The sequence below is a fragment of the Salmo salar genome, chromosome ssa19, assembly GCF_905237065.1.
Source record: "Salmo salar chromosome ssa19, Ssal_v3.1, whole genome shotgun sequence".
NCBI classification, from domain to species: domain Eukaryota; kingdom Metazoa; phylum Chordata; class Actinopteri; order Salmoniformes; family Salmonidae; genus Salmo; species Salmo salar.
The window spans coordinates 55,506,674-55,523,541 of NC_059460.1; the positions used below are offsets into that span (position 1 = coordinate 55,506,674).

A 16,868-nucleotide genomic window follows, 5' to 3' on the forward strand; every position below is an offset into this window, starting at 1 on the left:
TAAGATTCCTGAGGCAATTACTTTTTTTTTGGAGGCTATACAATTAAAATAGACAGGTTTTTAGGAATTAAACGAATGTCACACAAGACCCAAATAAAGAGACACAAAATCCCAAATAGCTCCTTTTTCAAGGATTCACCTCATATTGAGACATACAGTAGCGTTGTATAGCCTACAACAATACAATATTACACCTCTAACAAAAAGAGCCCAATGATGACCTGGGCCCTGGGGTGGTCTAGCGGTCTAAGCTGCTGCCTCTAGAATCACATGTACTGTGTACAGCTGCAAGCACAGCTCTCCCCCTTCCTTTCATCTCTACCTTGTTATCTCTATCCTTCCCAATAAAAAATACGAAAGGAGTGGGACTGCCCCATTCCTTAAATATATTTTTTTTAACGCCACAAAGTTTACAGGGTGACATAATCTGAAAACATCTCATTTTATCACAAGTTTTTCGTCCTCCAGTCCATAGTCCATCTTTAGTTCCCGTCTCTCTGGACTATGTTACAGTTTAATCTCAACTGGGGGAATTCCTAGTTCCTCCTCCAAGCAGTTCCCTTTGTATTTTTATGGGAACCAAGGGCCGGGCAGCCAGTCAGCTGTTTCTCTATTCTCAGAACTGCTTTGTATATTTGTATTGATTCAGAGGCACCCTCCCACCCCTTCCCTTCATACTTGGAAGTGATTGCTTGGCTCAACTTGAAGAAAGACAGACACAGAAACAGATATGTCACAGAGGGTATGTAGAGAGCTCGTCATACATTAATGCTAGTATGTATCAGAAAGCCTTGCAATAATTAAAGTCAAACTGAAGACAGAACATAGTTTTCTTTGGATGAAAGTAGGCTTTTTTCTTTCGACGGGGATCTATTGTACAACATGGTAACAGTGCTAATGTCAACAGGGACCGGGGACCAGTGTAACTTTAACATCAGTGAGAAATGTAAAGGGGTAAGTTAGTGATTCTCTCTATTGTATTATTATGGTAATGCTGCTCATGATTGTTTTACTAGTCTCCCTAACAGTTGCTTGTGACTGATCTCTATCTAATTTTATTCAGTGAAATAAAACCTTAGTAAAGTGGATCGTTTTGATAATATATTGTGGTTTATCCCCATACTTGTACTGCTTGAGAGAGAGAGAGAGAGAGAGAGAGAGAGAGAGAGAGAAAAAAAAACCCCAGCTGTGACTTAAATCAGACTCAACAAGACAAAGATCAATAATTCACTTTACACTTGTCCGCTACATACATATTGTGACAGGCTATAGCTTACCTAAAGTATGTGTGTCATGTCTTATTCCATGAAGGGTCTACGCACTCAAATGCCCACCCTGGGCCTCATGTGACTCACACAAACTGTCTGATCGCACACATCTGTATGCCGTGACTCAGAGAGTGGCCTAGAGATAACCCTGACTCATTCTTTCTCATGTGAGTTTGTTTTCTCTGCAAATCTATCGTGAAATACCGTGGCCACTCTTTTTCCAGTTAATGGACATTTCACTGTCATTTCAGCTGGGGATTTTGGAGGGTTGTGAACCAGCCCTAGCACTGTACTTTCAATGGGCTCTCACAGGGCATAAGCACCTAGATGTGCTGTCAAAGATTAGAGGTATGTATGGTTTTAAATGTCAATAACAGTGCTATTTCATTTCATATTAAGATGTCTACCAAATAAAACAACAATTAATTATGAAAACATTTTTTTCTGGCCTTTCTGGTGTGCTACTTTCTGGTCTACTAATACAATGTAATTGTGAAAACCAACAAGTCTATCTGATGCTGCAAATGAGCGTTTGGCCATGAGAACTGAATTCCATAGATGGTAGTTGCTCAGATAGACATCTATGGATTCAGTTCTTCTTGCCTGGCAGCTACAATCAGCAACTCATCACCTATCAAGGACAACAGAGACAAAGAAAGAAGAACTTTGTTTATTTGACGTTGGTAAGATATTGCCAAAATGTCTGGCCCCCTTAGCAGATACATGTGAATTATAATAAAGTTGCTTCATTCTTATTGTCAGCACACTTGTCCCATTATTGTGCAGATATTTGAATCTACAGAAAAGAAAGAAAGAAGAAAAAACATAACAAGCACACAAACACAATTTCAAGCAAACTTTACTCTAGGTGGCACTACAACCCTTGTCATAGCCAGAGATGGGCAGTATTTCTGTTACATGTATTTGAAATACACATTTTAATTACTTCTGAGTATTTTGTCATTTGAATTACACTGGGCTGAACTACACTCCAATGTATTTATTGTTTTGCATTTTCAAAATACTGTGATAAAATTTTCTAAATATAAACTACTTTTCTATACCATTTTTTTTTTATAGCGGTTCAAATTTTATGGCCCCCCTTTCACCCTGCATTGGGATCATAAGTCTGATAGCACTATGGTGTGATAAGAGCATCTGCTAAATTAACTAAATATAAATGTAGATGTAACATTTTTGATAAATACTTTGTTGACGGAAAATGTACTTGATACGATTGTGATATGTTGTTGTCTCACTTAGCTATCTTAATATGAATTCACATAATTGTAAGTCGCTCTGGATGAGAGTGTCTGCTAAATGACTCAAATGTAAATGCAAATGTAAAAATGAACAATTACAAAGCATGCTGAGTGTTATTCTAATAATCTCCTCCCACAAACAAGGCCAATAATAATACCCAGTGTGCTTTGCAGTTCATTTTGGCATTTTAATTTTCACATTACATTTACATTTAGGTTATGTAGCAGACACTATTCTCCAGAGTAACTTGCTCAACTAAAGTAGATAAACAACATATCACAGTCAGCAAGTAAAACATGTCTGTATCCATTACTGATAATATTTTGGCTGTTCAGGCTGGCTACTTGCCGCATTTATTTTTGTATTTAAAAATACAAAGTACATGTATTTTAATAAAAACAATTACAAATGTTAAGTATTTTGAAAAAGTACTTTGTAGTTTATTTTGATACATTGATCTTTATGGTGTTTCGTATTTGTATTTATAAAATGTTTCCCATCCCTGGTCAGAGCTACTACACACGTCAAGGCTCCAGAAATGAGTAGGGAACATAGCGATTGGGCTTCTTTGAGTGGGAAGGCTGAAACAACCGACTGCAGACGAATGGTTTTCCAACAGCAAGGCTCAGTGCAACATGGCAGTGTTGCCACTGTTTATAACGTTTGTTTGTAATGTCGAAATAAACATGTATCCACCCCCCAGATCACACACTCACAAACTGTAAATATATATGTGTGTATCATTTGGGGAGATAGAGGTTAAAATATCATTAATTTGTACATATCCACTGTATACATATGAATCGCGACAAAGTTGCTTCCTATTTCAGTCACATCTTTGGTCCCGTTCGTGTGGGTCTAGCGGCCTCTGCCAAGTCCCCAACAACCAGATGATCCGATTTCAGGGAAAATGGAAAGAGAGCCTGTGACGCAAGGCAACAACAAAGACAGTACAGTAGTTTTAGAAACTCTGTGGCGACACTCCATCTGAACTCCTGCTCCTCTACAACAGGATTGGTTGAACAGTGCAGAAGAGAACCTCCCCCAACAGTTTTTTTCTCCTTGTCAAGACCAGTTTGTAGTTTATTTTACGCATGCTACGTTAGGTTAACGTGGGTCAAACAAAGAAAATCGAATGATTGGTAGACAAATAGTGCCTCCCACAATGCAGGTGATGACTGCAAGTTGCAGCTGGTGAGGAGCAACTGCAGAAATGTTAAATCGACTACAGTCGAAACATCATGACCTTTGATCAAATGGTTGTTCTAAAGTTCATGCAATACACGTTGAAAGGCCGTGGGCACCGACTTGACAAACGTGATCTACTCCAACGAGCCCAAAGTAGGCGCAAGCTGGACAATTTTTATCCCCATAATGCAATACACGTTGAAAGGCCGTGGTCACCGACTTGACAAACGTGATCTACTCCAACGAGCCCAATGATACATACCAGTAGTGGCCAAAATGCCTTATTAGCATAGACAGAGCCATTGAGGGCTTCCACCATTTTAATGTAATCAACTGGTTGGGAATTTCAACTTCATTGGCTGAACCCTCCTGTTGACATGGAGTCATGTCAAAATTGGTCATCGGGAGGGATCGGCCAATCGTGGCGCAGTGGTCTAAGACACTGCATCCCAGTGCACGAGGCGTCACTGCAGTACCTGGTTCAAATCCAGGCTGCATTACATCTGGCTGTGATTAGGAGTCCCATAGGGCAGCGCACTACTCGTCCGGGTTTGGCCGGGGTAGGCCGGCATTGTAAATAAGAATTTGTTCTTAACTGACTTGCCTAGTTAAATAAAGGTAAAAAGAAAATCGTGAAGAAAAAAAAATGGACAACTTCAAAATGGAGATTGCCTGGAGATACTATCAAAAACACAATCAAAGATGAGTCCTCTATCTATCTCTATGGTGGGGAAACCCTTCTGAAATCCGATTCGTGATCAGCCCAGTGGGCGAGGCTGATATACGGTTGATGTGACGTGTACTAATGTAAACTGTCTTGCTAGCAGCCGCCTGTTGAAAATTGTATTGATTAGCAAGGTTTCCCACTCGTTTCAGAGTCTTCATTCGATGATGATGGTAAGTACATTGTCTTTGTGGTTAGGCGCCTGTCTAACCACAGCCAGGTCTAGCTACTTAACTCGTTGGTTACTGGTTAGCCTAGCTGTAACCAGCTAACTTAACGTTAACCTGTGGAAGGACTGGACAAATGTCTAATACGGGGCAGCAATCGTATTGTGTAGTTAACTAGTTATACGTGTACAGCTAACTCAATTTAAATAGGTAACGTTACTAACTAGCTACCAATGCCTTGACTGGCATTGGTAGCTAGTTACGACCTACTCTTTCTGCCAAGAAGCCTCTCCAGTCTCTACAGGCAGGTGAGAGCTGCCCTGATATCCATTATAACTAAGTTCTACTTTATTTAGAGTTGCACTGAACTATACTGAACTACCTGTTTCCAGAAGATTAGATCAATTAATACGACTGGGATGGGAATGACATTTGAAGATGTGATACAGTACAATGCTCCGAAGTCGTTCCGCTCCACCGCATGGATCTGATGGGATCACACACAGCTGGCACTTGCTGTGCTTGTATTTGTTGAAATTTAGTCTAACCAGAACCCAGTGTGCAGTTTCTATAGTGAGAGCTGAAGAAAATGTAATTATTTAGAATTTGTTTTTGCAAGTTGACACTGTTTTCTGTAAAATGGCATAGTGGTAGAACAGGGCCATGGCTTGTGTGGTGTCGCCAGAGCCTAGGCTATATATTTTGTTCCATTGGATGCCACATGTGAGACTTGTGCTCTGAAGGGAGGATCATGCTGGATAATTGCGGGGAATAACTGCCTCTAGGCTTCACTTTACAGATGGCAAAACTACAGCAGTAAACCACCAGGCCACAGAAGGAGGATATGGGGAAAAAAGAATTGTTAGGCTTTGCAGGCAATGCTCCACCCAGTTAACAAATAGCAGATGAGCTAATTATTTGCTGAAGTGATTCAACATAACAGAACAATATTGAATTAAGGCAACTTTTCTTTATTGACATTTGACAGAGGACAAAGCAAGGCTACACCTTAGTGTGCCTCAGGCAAAAAGAGGGCCTACCTACAAAACCAACCATAGAACAAATAAGGACCAAAAGCTAGAAGATGAGCATGAGAGAGATTTGGTGTCTTTTTAAATTGTCTCCCTTTCTGTGTGAAAGAGGCCAGCCAAGGGCTTTTATGAGAATGGTGTAGTTAGTATCCTGAGACGGACCCCATAATCGCAGTGATCAGAGGATAGGATTACACCCTCCCCTGTCATCCAGCTGGGCCAGAGGAGACACAGGAGAGACTAATACTGTCCTAAAGGGCGCCTTATTCTCTATACAGCACACTGCTCATGACCAGGGCCCATAGTGTAGAGAATAGGGGGCCATTTGGGACTCGTGTAACTGCTCACAATAACTTCACTCTCACCTAATGAATAGAGTAGGGGTCGCCATGGAAATGGCCTGTTCTCCCTCACCTGCTTACACAGCCCTGCGATCCAGTTTATAATGCATTGAATGGCCCTCGGTGTGTGAAATTACCCTGATCTCTGTAATAGAGACTACCCTGTTCAGACATGGCCTATTGTCGTGTGTGTGTAGGCTATGTGTTACTCTTGTTCCTTCATGTCTATTTGCTCAAGCTGGCTCTTCTCCCACTCTGTACGCTAATGCAACCCACCTCATACTTCACACCACAGGAGGTTGGTGGCACCTTAATTGGGGAGGACAGGCTCATGGTAATGGCTGGAGTGGAATGGTATCAAACAGGTGGTTTCCAGGTGTTAGATGCCATTCCATTCACTCCATTCCAGCTATTATTATGAGCTGTCCTCGCGTCAGCAGCCTCCACTGCTTCGCACATCCACATTTAGTCTACCCTCCAAATGGTTATTGACACGTTTGCTCTGGCAGGAGTGGGTACGGTGGTGCCCCTAGCCCCAGCTGGTCTGTGGGATGACTCGATGAGCGTGGCATAGCGGCGGGGAACGGAACAGCAGAGTGACTGAGTGATGAGAATGGGTAGGAGGGGCTGCAGGCTAGCTGTCTCCACTGCGGTCCTCTACGGCTCCCTGGCCCTTTTTGTCTCCATCCTGCACAACGTCTTCCTGCTGTACTACGTGGAGACCTTTGTCTCTGTTTACAAGATCGACAAGCTCTCCTTCTGGGTGGGAGAGGTGAGTGACACTTCCTGCTTTCCGTGGGTTATTATAATAGCTGTATTTTGGAAGCTTTCTGCTTTAGACAGTGTGACAATGACTGATACCCTGGCTTTTTTTCTGGGTTAGGGTGTTTAATGCTAGTCTGTTCTACTAACTCCTCCCCCTCTCTCTCTGCCCACACAGGCAGTGTTTCTGATATGGAACAGCTTGAACGACCCTCTCTTCGGCTGGCTGAGTGACCGCTCCTTCCTCAGCTCCTCACAGTATGACCTCGTTCTCTTTCCTCTCTTTCTCAAATCAATGGTGCCGCTTTCTCATTCCCCCCCTCTTTTTAAATATCTTTGTCTTGCTCTCTCTCCCGCTTTCTCGCTCCCTCCCTATTTTTAACTTTCTCTCACTCTCTATCTTGAAAGCACGGTTGAATGCCACAGTTGGTGAAAAGTGGGAGAAGTTTTTCTTTACCGTTTCACTCCCCTCCATCGTAGGTCTGGCACCCAGATCTCCAGCCCAGAGGTGGTACTAAAGCGGTTGGCGGCCCTCTCCCGGAATGGCCCCCTGTTCGCCATCTCGTTCCTGGCCTTTTGGGTGTCATGGGCACGGCCGGGCATCCAGTTCCTAGTGTGCCTGTGCCTGTACGACGGTTTCCTCACCGTGGTGGACCTCAACCACAACGCCCTGCTGGCCGACCTGGCCGTGTCGGCCAACGACCGCACGCGCCTCAACTTCCACTGCTCGCTGTTCAGCGCCCTGGGCTCGCTCTCCGTCTTCCTGTCCTACAGCGTCTGGGACAAGGAAGACTTCCACTCGTTCCGGCTCTTCTGCGTGACGCTGGCGGCCGTCTCGGCACTGGGCTTCGCCGCCGTGTCGCGCCTGCTGACGAGCCGATTTGAGAAGGAGGCGCGTCTGAGGCAGGACGAGGCGCTGGCACTCAAAGAGTAGGTGACACGATCATTCATGTATGCACTTGAGAAACACTCGGTTTACATTATTCACTAACAAGCGAGGGGCAACTGAACAGCACTCATTGTTTGTGGGTTTGCTTCCAACAACTCACCTTATGGCTTCAAATCAAGCCTTTAATCTTTCTACCCTGTGGTGCCTATGCCAGCCTTGGCCATGGATATTGCTTGCTAATGGTATTTTTAAAGAGACTAGTGGAATTGGATGGCGAGTTAATAACATTGCACAGTCTGCACACACTCATACAGTATATCTGGCAGGGAGATGACGGTAACACTTGCTCAGTTTACGGACTCAATCCCCTGGGTAGTGTGTGTTACACTGATTGTCCTTTCACTAATCCCTCCCCCCTCCCCCTCCTCTCAGGTTGAGCATTGTCCAGAACCCTCTGACTCAGCAGGAGAAGCCAGTCACTCTAGGAGAGTATCTAAGGCAGCTCTCCAAGCACAGAAACTTTATGTGGTTCGCCTCTATGAACCTGGTCCAGGTGTTTCACTGCCACTTCAACAGCAACTTCTTCCCTCTGTTCCTGGAGCACCTCCTCTCTGACAGCATCTCTGCCTCCACTGGCTCCATTCTGCTGGGTAAGAGACAAGCGTACTGCTGCTGGTTATGTTTCATGACCAGGGAAAGGCCTCATTCATAGAATGGGCTTAGTTTCATAGCCTGGTCCCAGATCAATTTGTGCTGTCTTGCCTATTCTACGTTTGGTCTGACAATGACCATAGGAATAGGCAAAACTGCACGAACAGATCTAGGACCAGGCTTTTTGTTTTGGTCTTTTATATTTTGGGAGGATTAGTTCTTAGAATGTGAGGAAACATTTATTATTATTATTATTATCGTTAGTAATTAATGTTATTTGTCTACATACTTGTAAACTCAGCAAAAAAATAAATGTCCTCACTGTCAACTGCATTTATTTTCAGCAAACTTAACGTGTAAATATTTGTATGAACATAAGATTCAACAACTGAGACATAAACTGAACAAGTTCCACAGACGTGACTAACAGAAATGGAATAATGTGTCCCTGAACAAAGAGGGGGGTCAAAATCAAAAGTAACAGTCAGTATCTGGTGTGGCCACCAGCTGCATTAAGTACTACAGTGCATTTCCTGCTCATGGACTGCACAATGTTTTCCAGTTCTTGCTGTGAGATGTCACCCCACTCTTCCACCAAGGCACCTGCAAGTTCCCGGACATTTCTGGAGGGAAAGGTCCTAGCCCTCACCCTCCGATCCAACAGGTCCCAGATGTGCTCAATGGGATTGAGATCCGGGCTCTTTGCTGGCCATGGCAGAACACTGACATTCCTGTCTTGCATGAAATCATGCACAGAACGAGCAGTATGGCTGGTGGCATTGTCATGCTGGAGATTCATGTCAGGATGAGCCTGCAGGAAGGGTACCACATGAGGGAGGAGGATGTCTTCCCTGTAACGCACAGCGTTGAGATTTTCTGCAATGACAACAAGCTCAGTCCGATGATGCTGTGACACACCGTCCCAGACCATGATGGACCCTCCACCTCCAAATCGATCCTGCTCCAGAGTACAGGCCTTGGTGTAACGCTCATTCCTTCGATGATAAACGTGAATCTGACCATCACCCCTCGATCAGCTGTCTGTCCTGTCTCCCTCTAGCGCTGTCTTAGGAGTCTCACAGTACGGACATTGCAATTTATTTCCCTGGCCACATCTGCAGTCCTCATGCCTCCTTGCACCATGCCTAAGGCACGTTCACGCAGATGAGCAGGGACCCTGGGCATCTTTATTTTGGTGTTTTTCAGAATCAGTAGAAAGGCCTCTTTGGTGTCCTAAGTTTTCATAACTGTGACCTTAAATGCCTACTATCTATAAGCTGTTAGTGTCTTAACGACCGTTCCACAGGTGTTCCACAGGTGCATGTTCATTAATTGTTTATGGTTCATTGAACAAGCATGGGGAAACAGTGTTTAAACCCTTTACAATGAAAATCTGTGAAGTTATTTTGATTTTTATGAATTCTTTGAAAGACAGGGTCCTGAAAAAGGGACGTTTCTTTTTTTGCTGAGTTTTAGTGTCCACTAACAGTTGCTCTCAACTCCTCACAGGGATCTCCTACATAGCGCCCCACCTGAACAACCTGTATTTCCTGACCCTGTGCCAGCGTTACGGGGTGTACACGGTCATCCGCTGGCTGTTCCTGGTCAAGCTAGCCCTCAGTGTGGCCATGCTGCTGGCCGGGGCCGACCAGGTCTACCTGCTGTGCATCTTCATTGCCAGGTACTCACACACACAGTTTAGATATCAAGGTCATGTACTCAAGTCATGGAAGTTATTTTCATATCAAGGATCGAGTGGGTTTTTCCAATACTTGTTTTGTGTGGCTCTGTTTGCATTGGATCTGGCTGAGTGTTGTCAGCCAAGACGACCAATCCCTTTATCAACATGGGGCTGGCGGTGACTGGGCGCAGCCTACCACTTGTCCTCTTGGCACAGTGCCATTGTTTTCATAGTGTACTCTGAGATAAAGTCGGAGTGGGGGAGAGGCTCTGAGATAAAGTCAGTGGGGCTTTGCTCTATTGGTTTCGGACTTCATATAAATGCCTTGACCCGTATTATTGTTATTATTTTTAAACTCCTGCTCAGGAAAATCTGATGCGGAATCCAAATCATTGTATATTAGCAGTTGGAAACAGTGACAACACTTCAGTAACGGCTCTGAAATATCCTTCTCCCCCTCCCTCAGTAACCGAGTGTTTACGGAGGGCACCTGCAAGCTGTTGAACCTGGTTATCACAGACTTGGTGGACGAGGACTTTGTGGTGAACCGGCGCCAGCAGGCGGCGTCGGCGCTGCTCTTTGGCATGGTGGCCCTGGTGACCAAGCCTGGCCAGACTTTCGCCCCTCTCATCGGCACCTGGCTGCTGTGTGTCTACACAGGTATACTTTATATGGACAGTGGATGGCAAAAGTCTGTTTTAATGAAGGCTCCTTGATAATGGAAATGTAGAAATCTGCCACTGTGAATGAACTAGAATCAAACCAATTTCACTAACCTTACTCTAGGTGGATTTCCACGAATTCATGCCTGTTATTTATTCTAATCTGGCGATTTTCTTTCCAGGCTACGATATCTTTGAGAGAAACTCCGTACAGGACTCTGCGGCAGCACCCCCTGTCTCGGGCCAAGCGAGCTCTACTGTTCCATTGCGTCAGGGCTGTTTCTACTTGCTGGTGTTTGTGCCCATCTCTTGCGCCCTACTGCAGCTAATGGCCTGGTCCCGCTTCACCCTCCACGGCCGCAGACTGCAGGGCGTCAAGGCCCAGAGGCAGGGAGCCCAGCACAGCCACCTCATGGACATCAAGGCTATCTGATATGAGGCCAGCTCGTCCGCACTTTCGCTCAACTGCGTAATGCTATACCACCATCTGCCACTGGGGTCAGCAGAGAGGGACGTAGACTGGGGAACTGATGAAATATCGCTCTCTAGCCAGGGACAAAAATATTTTGGGGGGATTGAAACATGCCTTATTTTGATATTAAGAGGACAAAGACTATATTTATGTATGAACTGATGACCAAATGATACCGCAGAGCCAATCAAAGAATGAGAAGCTCATGCCCCTCTCTGGGGTAGGGCAAAGTCTACTCGCTGGATAAACAGGAGGCGTTGCGCCATCATCCTAGGTTGAGGTGTAGTCTGGTATGCATTTCCATCCCCAAAGGAACACACATTGTCACCAACCTTGCTATTACAGTGTGGTTAACCAAAGCGAGAGTCTGCATGGCTAGGTAAATACCCATCTTTCTGATGTGTGTGTGTGTAGGGAAATATTAAGTACTGAAAACAGGTGTGTGCATGCACATGAGCATAACATCTAAATCCTGATTTGCATAGACGTTGCTCTTGAAATTGCAATGAGGTTTGTGACCATCACCATGCTATTGTCTTCATGAAGTACTTCTAGTACTAATCTGTATTTTCAAAAGTCTAACAAATGTTTTTCTATTTGTTTTACTGTGACCGGTACTAAAATAACTGCCATCTCCAATATTCAACTCCGTTGTCTCCTATGTTTTCTCACACATTATGTTTTAACCTGATATGTGGAAGCATTTAGGTGACTATTACAAAACAAGGCCCTAAACAACCTCTGTTTACATTTGTACCCCAGAGTCAGGAAAGAAATGCATTTTTTTTATAGACCGTGAAGAGAATTGAGAAACAGATTTGACTGAAAACGTGAAACTATTGTGTCATGATGACCTGATGTATGATAATCATGGAGAATACATTCTGAACTTTTTTTTTCAAAGTTATTTTTATTACTGCTGCTACATGAGTTGTCTGAGTGTTAAGGAGTCTTAAATTCCATTATCAATTTATATCTCTAAACAAAAGTATTCTCGTAATTTGTCATGGAAGTGTTTGAGTGACTCAGGAATTACAGTTTCAGCACAATGTGATTTAAGTAACCAGAAGGAAAGCAGAGGTTATATCTTACAAGACAGCCTTACAGCAGAGATGCCTGTATTTGCCAGTTTTGTTACAAAATACTGTACAATGTTTGTCTGGTTGTACAACTGCTCATTGTAGCATCTGCCATTTTCTGACCATCTTTGTGACTTATTAAAGTGATCTCACTAGTTGAGAGCTTGTGGAATGTGTCTTGTTGCCCCCTTTCATAGATATGTTTTCTGCTCTGTCAGGACAAGTCTAGCAGCCTTGCACCAAACCCAGAAGCTCATGCCTGTCTCTGATCTAACTTAATTTCCTCAACTGGGACAGGTAAAGTGTCTCACCTCAGGCCTCTTCTGGAACACTAATTACAAAATACAGAATGTTACCATGACGCTTTTTTTTGTTTTAACCAGGCAAAACATAGGTGCTCTCACTGCACAGCATACACAATGATAATGTGTAAGACAGAAATCCATGAACATGGTTTCTGCAGATATTTTGTTGCCTAGTTATGTGGATATTGTGTATTTTGCTCAGATTAATAGAGGGATCAATGTAGCATTCTATGCTGACTGCAGGAATGTCCACTAGAGCTGTTGCCAGAGAATGTCATGTTAATTTCTCTACCATAAGCCACCTCCAACATCATTTTATAGAATATGGCAATGCATCCAACCAGCATCACAACAGCAGACCATGTGTAACCACGTCAGCCCAGGACCTCTGCATCTGGCTTCTTCACCTGAGGGATCGTCTGAGACCAGCCACCCGGACAGCTGATGAAACTGGGGGTTTTCACAACCGAATAATTTCTGCACAAACTGTCAGAAACGGTCTCAGGGAAGGTCATCTGCGTGATCGTCGTCCTCACCAGGGTCTTGAACTGACTGCAGTTAGGCGGCGTAACCAACTTCAGAGGGCAAATGCACAATTGCATTTTATCGATGGCAATTTGAATGCACAGAGATACCGTGACAAGATCCTGAGGCCCATTTTCGTGCCGTTCATTCGCCATCATCACCTCATGTTTCAGCATGATAATGCACAGCCACATCTCGTAAGCATCTGTACACAATGTCAAATGTCCCAGTTCTTCCGTCGCCTGCATACTCACCAGCTATATCTCCAGCTATATCACCCACTGAGCATGTTTGGGATGCTCTGGATCGACATGTATGACAGCGTGTTCCAGTTCCCGCCTATATCCAGCAGCTTCGGACAGCCATTGGAGACTGTTAAAGCAGCAAAGAGGGTACCAACTCCATATTAATGCCCATCATTTTGGAATGAGATGTTCGACGAGCAGGTGTCCACATACTGTTGGCCATGTAGTGTATCTGTGACCAACAGATGCATATGTGTATTCCCAGTCATGTGAAATCCATAGATTAGAACCTAAGGATTTGATTTCAATTGACTGATTTCCTTGTATGAATTGTAACTCAGTAAAATCTTTGAAATTGTTGCATGATGCGTTTATATTTTTGTTGAGTGTAAATATGTGCTGCACGGAATCATGATCAGACAGGCAGAGAAATAAATTCCTCCATAATCTCTGTCATTATTAAAAGTTATCATGGTAAACATTCTAAGATCTTGTGGGGATAATTCTACATTGTATTAGATAAAATGACCCAGTTGTTGTTTATTTCATTTTACATTATAATATTTCTCTTTGGAACTGAAGCTGGGTTTCAATGACGTGTTTTTTTCAGAACCAGACAGCCTCTAACGCACGGGGGAAATCAGCACAAGACTGCAACCTGCCGTTAAGCAAGTGCAAATCCAACTGCGCATGCGTTTCTAGTTACCCATGATGCACTTCATGTGAAATAATTTTGTTTTCCTCTGTAATATATTACAACAGGAATATATTTTTACGATCCTAATGTTATGCATTACATAGTCGTGACTGTACACATTGAACAGGACACGAGATTTGTTTCTGGGCAGCGAGATTAGTATTACCGCAATAGGAAAAGGGAAGTCCTTGAATCCCGTCCCAATGTTCCGTTGGGGTCATCAGTAAACTCTGGTTTCTCTTCAGATCGCATAAATCTTTCGCCTTTTACTAAAGATTTCCGTGGGGAGGAACATTATGAGTATCAACAAATTTTTTGATGCCCTGCTGTATTGCGGGGCTTCCTTCGTATTGTGAAGTGTAATCTCAGACTAGTGCAGTTACATATTAAAATGTAATGTGTGAATATCTCAAGGTACACACTATATCAGTAAGGACTCGAGGCTAGGTGGTTCATTTTAAAAGTTAGTTATGTGTTTGATGATGACTGTATTACTTTATGCAGCTCTATTTATTACTATAATTATTTTCAGTCGATATAACATTTATACTTCATGTGGAGTTATTGTACAGTGCATTCGGAAAGTATTCAGACCCCATGACTGTTTCCACATTTTGTTACATTACATTCTTATTATAAAATGGATTATATATATATCTTTTGCAAATGTATTAAAAATGGAAATATCACATTTACATAAGTGTTCAGACCCTCAAGCTCTGTCAGGTTGGATGGGGAGCGTTGCTGCACAGCTATTTTCAGGTCTCTCCAGAGATGTTTGATCGGGTTCAAGTCCAGGCTCTGGCTGGGGAACTCAAGGACATTCAGAGACTTGTTCTAAAGCCACTCCTGCTTTGTCTTGGCTGTGTGCTTAGGGTCGTTTTCCTGTTGGAAGTTGAACCTTCGCTCCAGTCTGAGGTCCTGAGCGCCCTGGAGCAGGTTTTCTTCAAGGATTTCTCTGTACTTTACTCTGTTCATTATTTCCCCCGATCCTGACTAGTTTCCCAGTCCCTGCCGCTGAAAAACATGCTGCCACCACCATGCTTCACGGTAGGGATGGTGCCAGGTTTCCTCCAGGCGTGATGCCTGGCATTCCGGCTGAAGAGTTCAATTTTGGTTTCATCAGACCAGAGAATCTTGTTTCTCATGGTCTGAAAGTCCTTCAGGTGCCTTTTGACAAACTCCAAGCGGGCTGTCATGTGCCTTTTACTGAGGAGTGGCTTCCATCTGGCCACTCTACCATAAAGGCCTGATTGGTGGAGTGCTGCAGAGATGGTTGTCCTTCTGGAAGGTTCTCCCATCTCCACAGAGGAACTTTCAGGTTCTTGGTCACCTCACTGACCAAGGTCCTTCTCCCCTGATTGCTCAGTTTAGCCAGGAGGATTGCTCTAGGAAGAGTCTTGGTGATTCCAAACTTCTTCCATTTACAAATGGGTGAAAGGGGGATACCTAGTTAGTTGTCCAGCTGAATGTATTAAACTGAAATGTGTCTTCCGCATTTAACCCAACCCCTCTGAATCAGAGAGGTGCGGGGGTGTGCCTTAATCGACATCCATGGCACCCGGGGAACAGTGGGTGATCTGCCTTGCTCAGGGGCAGAATGATAGATTTTTACCTTGTCAGGTCAGGGATTCAATCCAGCAACCTTCCGGTTACTGGCCCAACGCTCTAACCACTAGGCTACCTGACCCTGGAGGCCACTGCGTTCTTGGGGACCGTCAATGCTGCAGAAATGTTTTGGTACCCTTCATCAGATCTGTGCCTCTACACAATCCTGTCAAGGGGCTCTACGGACAGCTCCTTCAACCTCATGGCTTAGTTTTTGCTCTGACATGCACTGTCAACTGTGTGACCATATATAGACAGGTGTGTGCCTTTCCAAATCATGTTCAATCTATTGAATGTACCACAGGTGGACTCCAATCAAGCTGTAGAAACATCTCAAGGAGGATCAATGGAAACAGAATGCACCTGAGCTCAATTAAGGTACTTCTGTTTTTTATTTGTAATAAATGTGCAAAAATGTAAAAAAACCTGTTTTCGCTTTGTCATTATTTGGTATTGTGTGTTAATTGATGAGGAAGAAAATACATGTAATCAATTTTAGGATAAAAAAGCCAATGGGTCTGAATACTTTCTAAATGCACTGTATATTACAAGTGATGAACTTTGTTTCTTTCATATTACCATGTTTCTATTATCAGTTAATTACAGAAATATATATACATTAATGATTGGCAGTAGGCTATTTCTTCCTCTTTGGTATAAGCCCCTTTGACAGCTTGTCTTGTAATTCAGTTTAGTGCCAATTGCCACACCCTGATCTGTTTCACCTGTCTTTGTGCTTGTCTCCACCCCCCTCCAGGTGTCACCCATCTCCCTCATTATCTCCAGGCTATTTGTACCAAGGAACAGTGGGTTAACTGCCTTGTTCAGGGGCAGAATGATAGATTTTTAGCTTGTCAGCTCGGGGATTCAATCTTGCAACCTTTCGGTTACTAGTCCAATGCTCTAACCACTAGGCTACCTAGTGGCTACCTACTGTCTGTTACCAGTTCGTTCAACAGGACAAAAAGCCTACCAGCGTTTTCCCCGTGCTTCTGTCTTTCTCTAGTTCCTGTTTTCTAGCTATCCCGGTTTTGACAATTCTGCCTGCCCTGACCCTGAGCCTGCCTGCCGTTCTGTACCTTGTCACACCACCCTGGATTCCTGACCGCTGCCTGCCCTGACCCTGAGCCTGCCTGCCGTTCTGTACATTTCGGACTCTGCTCTGGACTACTAACCTCTGCCTGCCATTGACCTGTCGTTTGCCTGCCCCCCTGTTTCTGTAATAAACTTTTGTTACTTTGAAACTGTCTGCATCTGGGTCTTCTCCTGAGCCTTGATAGTACAAACTGGCCATGACGGACCCAGCAGAC

At 43.9% G+C, this 16,868-nt stretch overlaps 1 protein-coding gene, 1 long non-coding RNA gene and 1 other non-coding gene across 5 annotated transcripts; all 3 read left to right on the forward strand.

Annotated features, from left to right (window-relative positions):
• Positions 1 to 611: 611 nt before the first annotated feature.
• LOC106579273 (uncharacterized) lies at positions 612 to 1,766 on the forward strand. 2 transcript variants are annotated; one of them, XR_001322619.2, is made up of 4 exons: positions 612 to 742; positions 908 to 954; positions 1,312 to 1,435; positions 1,520 to 1,766. It is a non-coding gene; the product is annotated as an uncharacterized lncRNA (long non-coding RNA). The 2 variants fall into 2 exon arrangements; XR_006760635.1 differs by having other exon boundaries at positions 668 to 954.
• A 2,545-nt stretch (positions 1,767 to 4,311) lies between these two features.
• On the forward strand, positions 4,312 to 12,354 carry mfsd13a (major facilitator superfamily domain containing 13A). Of its 2 annotated transcripts, none has more exons than XM_014159029.2 (8): positions 4,312 to 4,616; positions 6,492 to 6,754; positions 6,923 to 7,002; positions 7,225 to 7,674; positions 8,066 to 8,283; positions 9,794 to 9,965; positions 10,432 to 10,625; positions 10,810 to 12,354. In XM_014159029.2, the coding sequence occupies exons 2-8, from the start codon at positions 6,590 to 6,592 to the stop codon at positions 11,058 to 11,060; spliced, it is 1,530 nt and encodes a 509-aa protein (XP_014014504.1). In that variant the 5' UTR covers positions 4,312 to 4,616; positions 6,492 to 6,589; the 3' UTR covers positions 11,061 to 12,354. The 2 variants fall into 2 exon arrangements, with proteins under 2 accessions (XP_014014504.1, XP_014014506.1); XM_014159031.2 differs by lacking the exon at positions 4,312 to 4,616 and adding an exon at positions 4,630 to 4,918.
• A 1,821-nt stretch (positions 12,355 to 14,175) lies between these two features.
• Positions 14,176 to 14,291, forward strand: LOC123729055 (U5 spliceosomal RNA). Its single transcript, XR_006760839.1, has one exon. It is a non-coding gene; the product is annotated as a U5 spliceosomal RNA (small nuclear RNA).
• Positions 14,292 to 16,868: the final 2,577 nt, after the last annotated feature.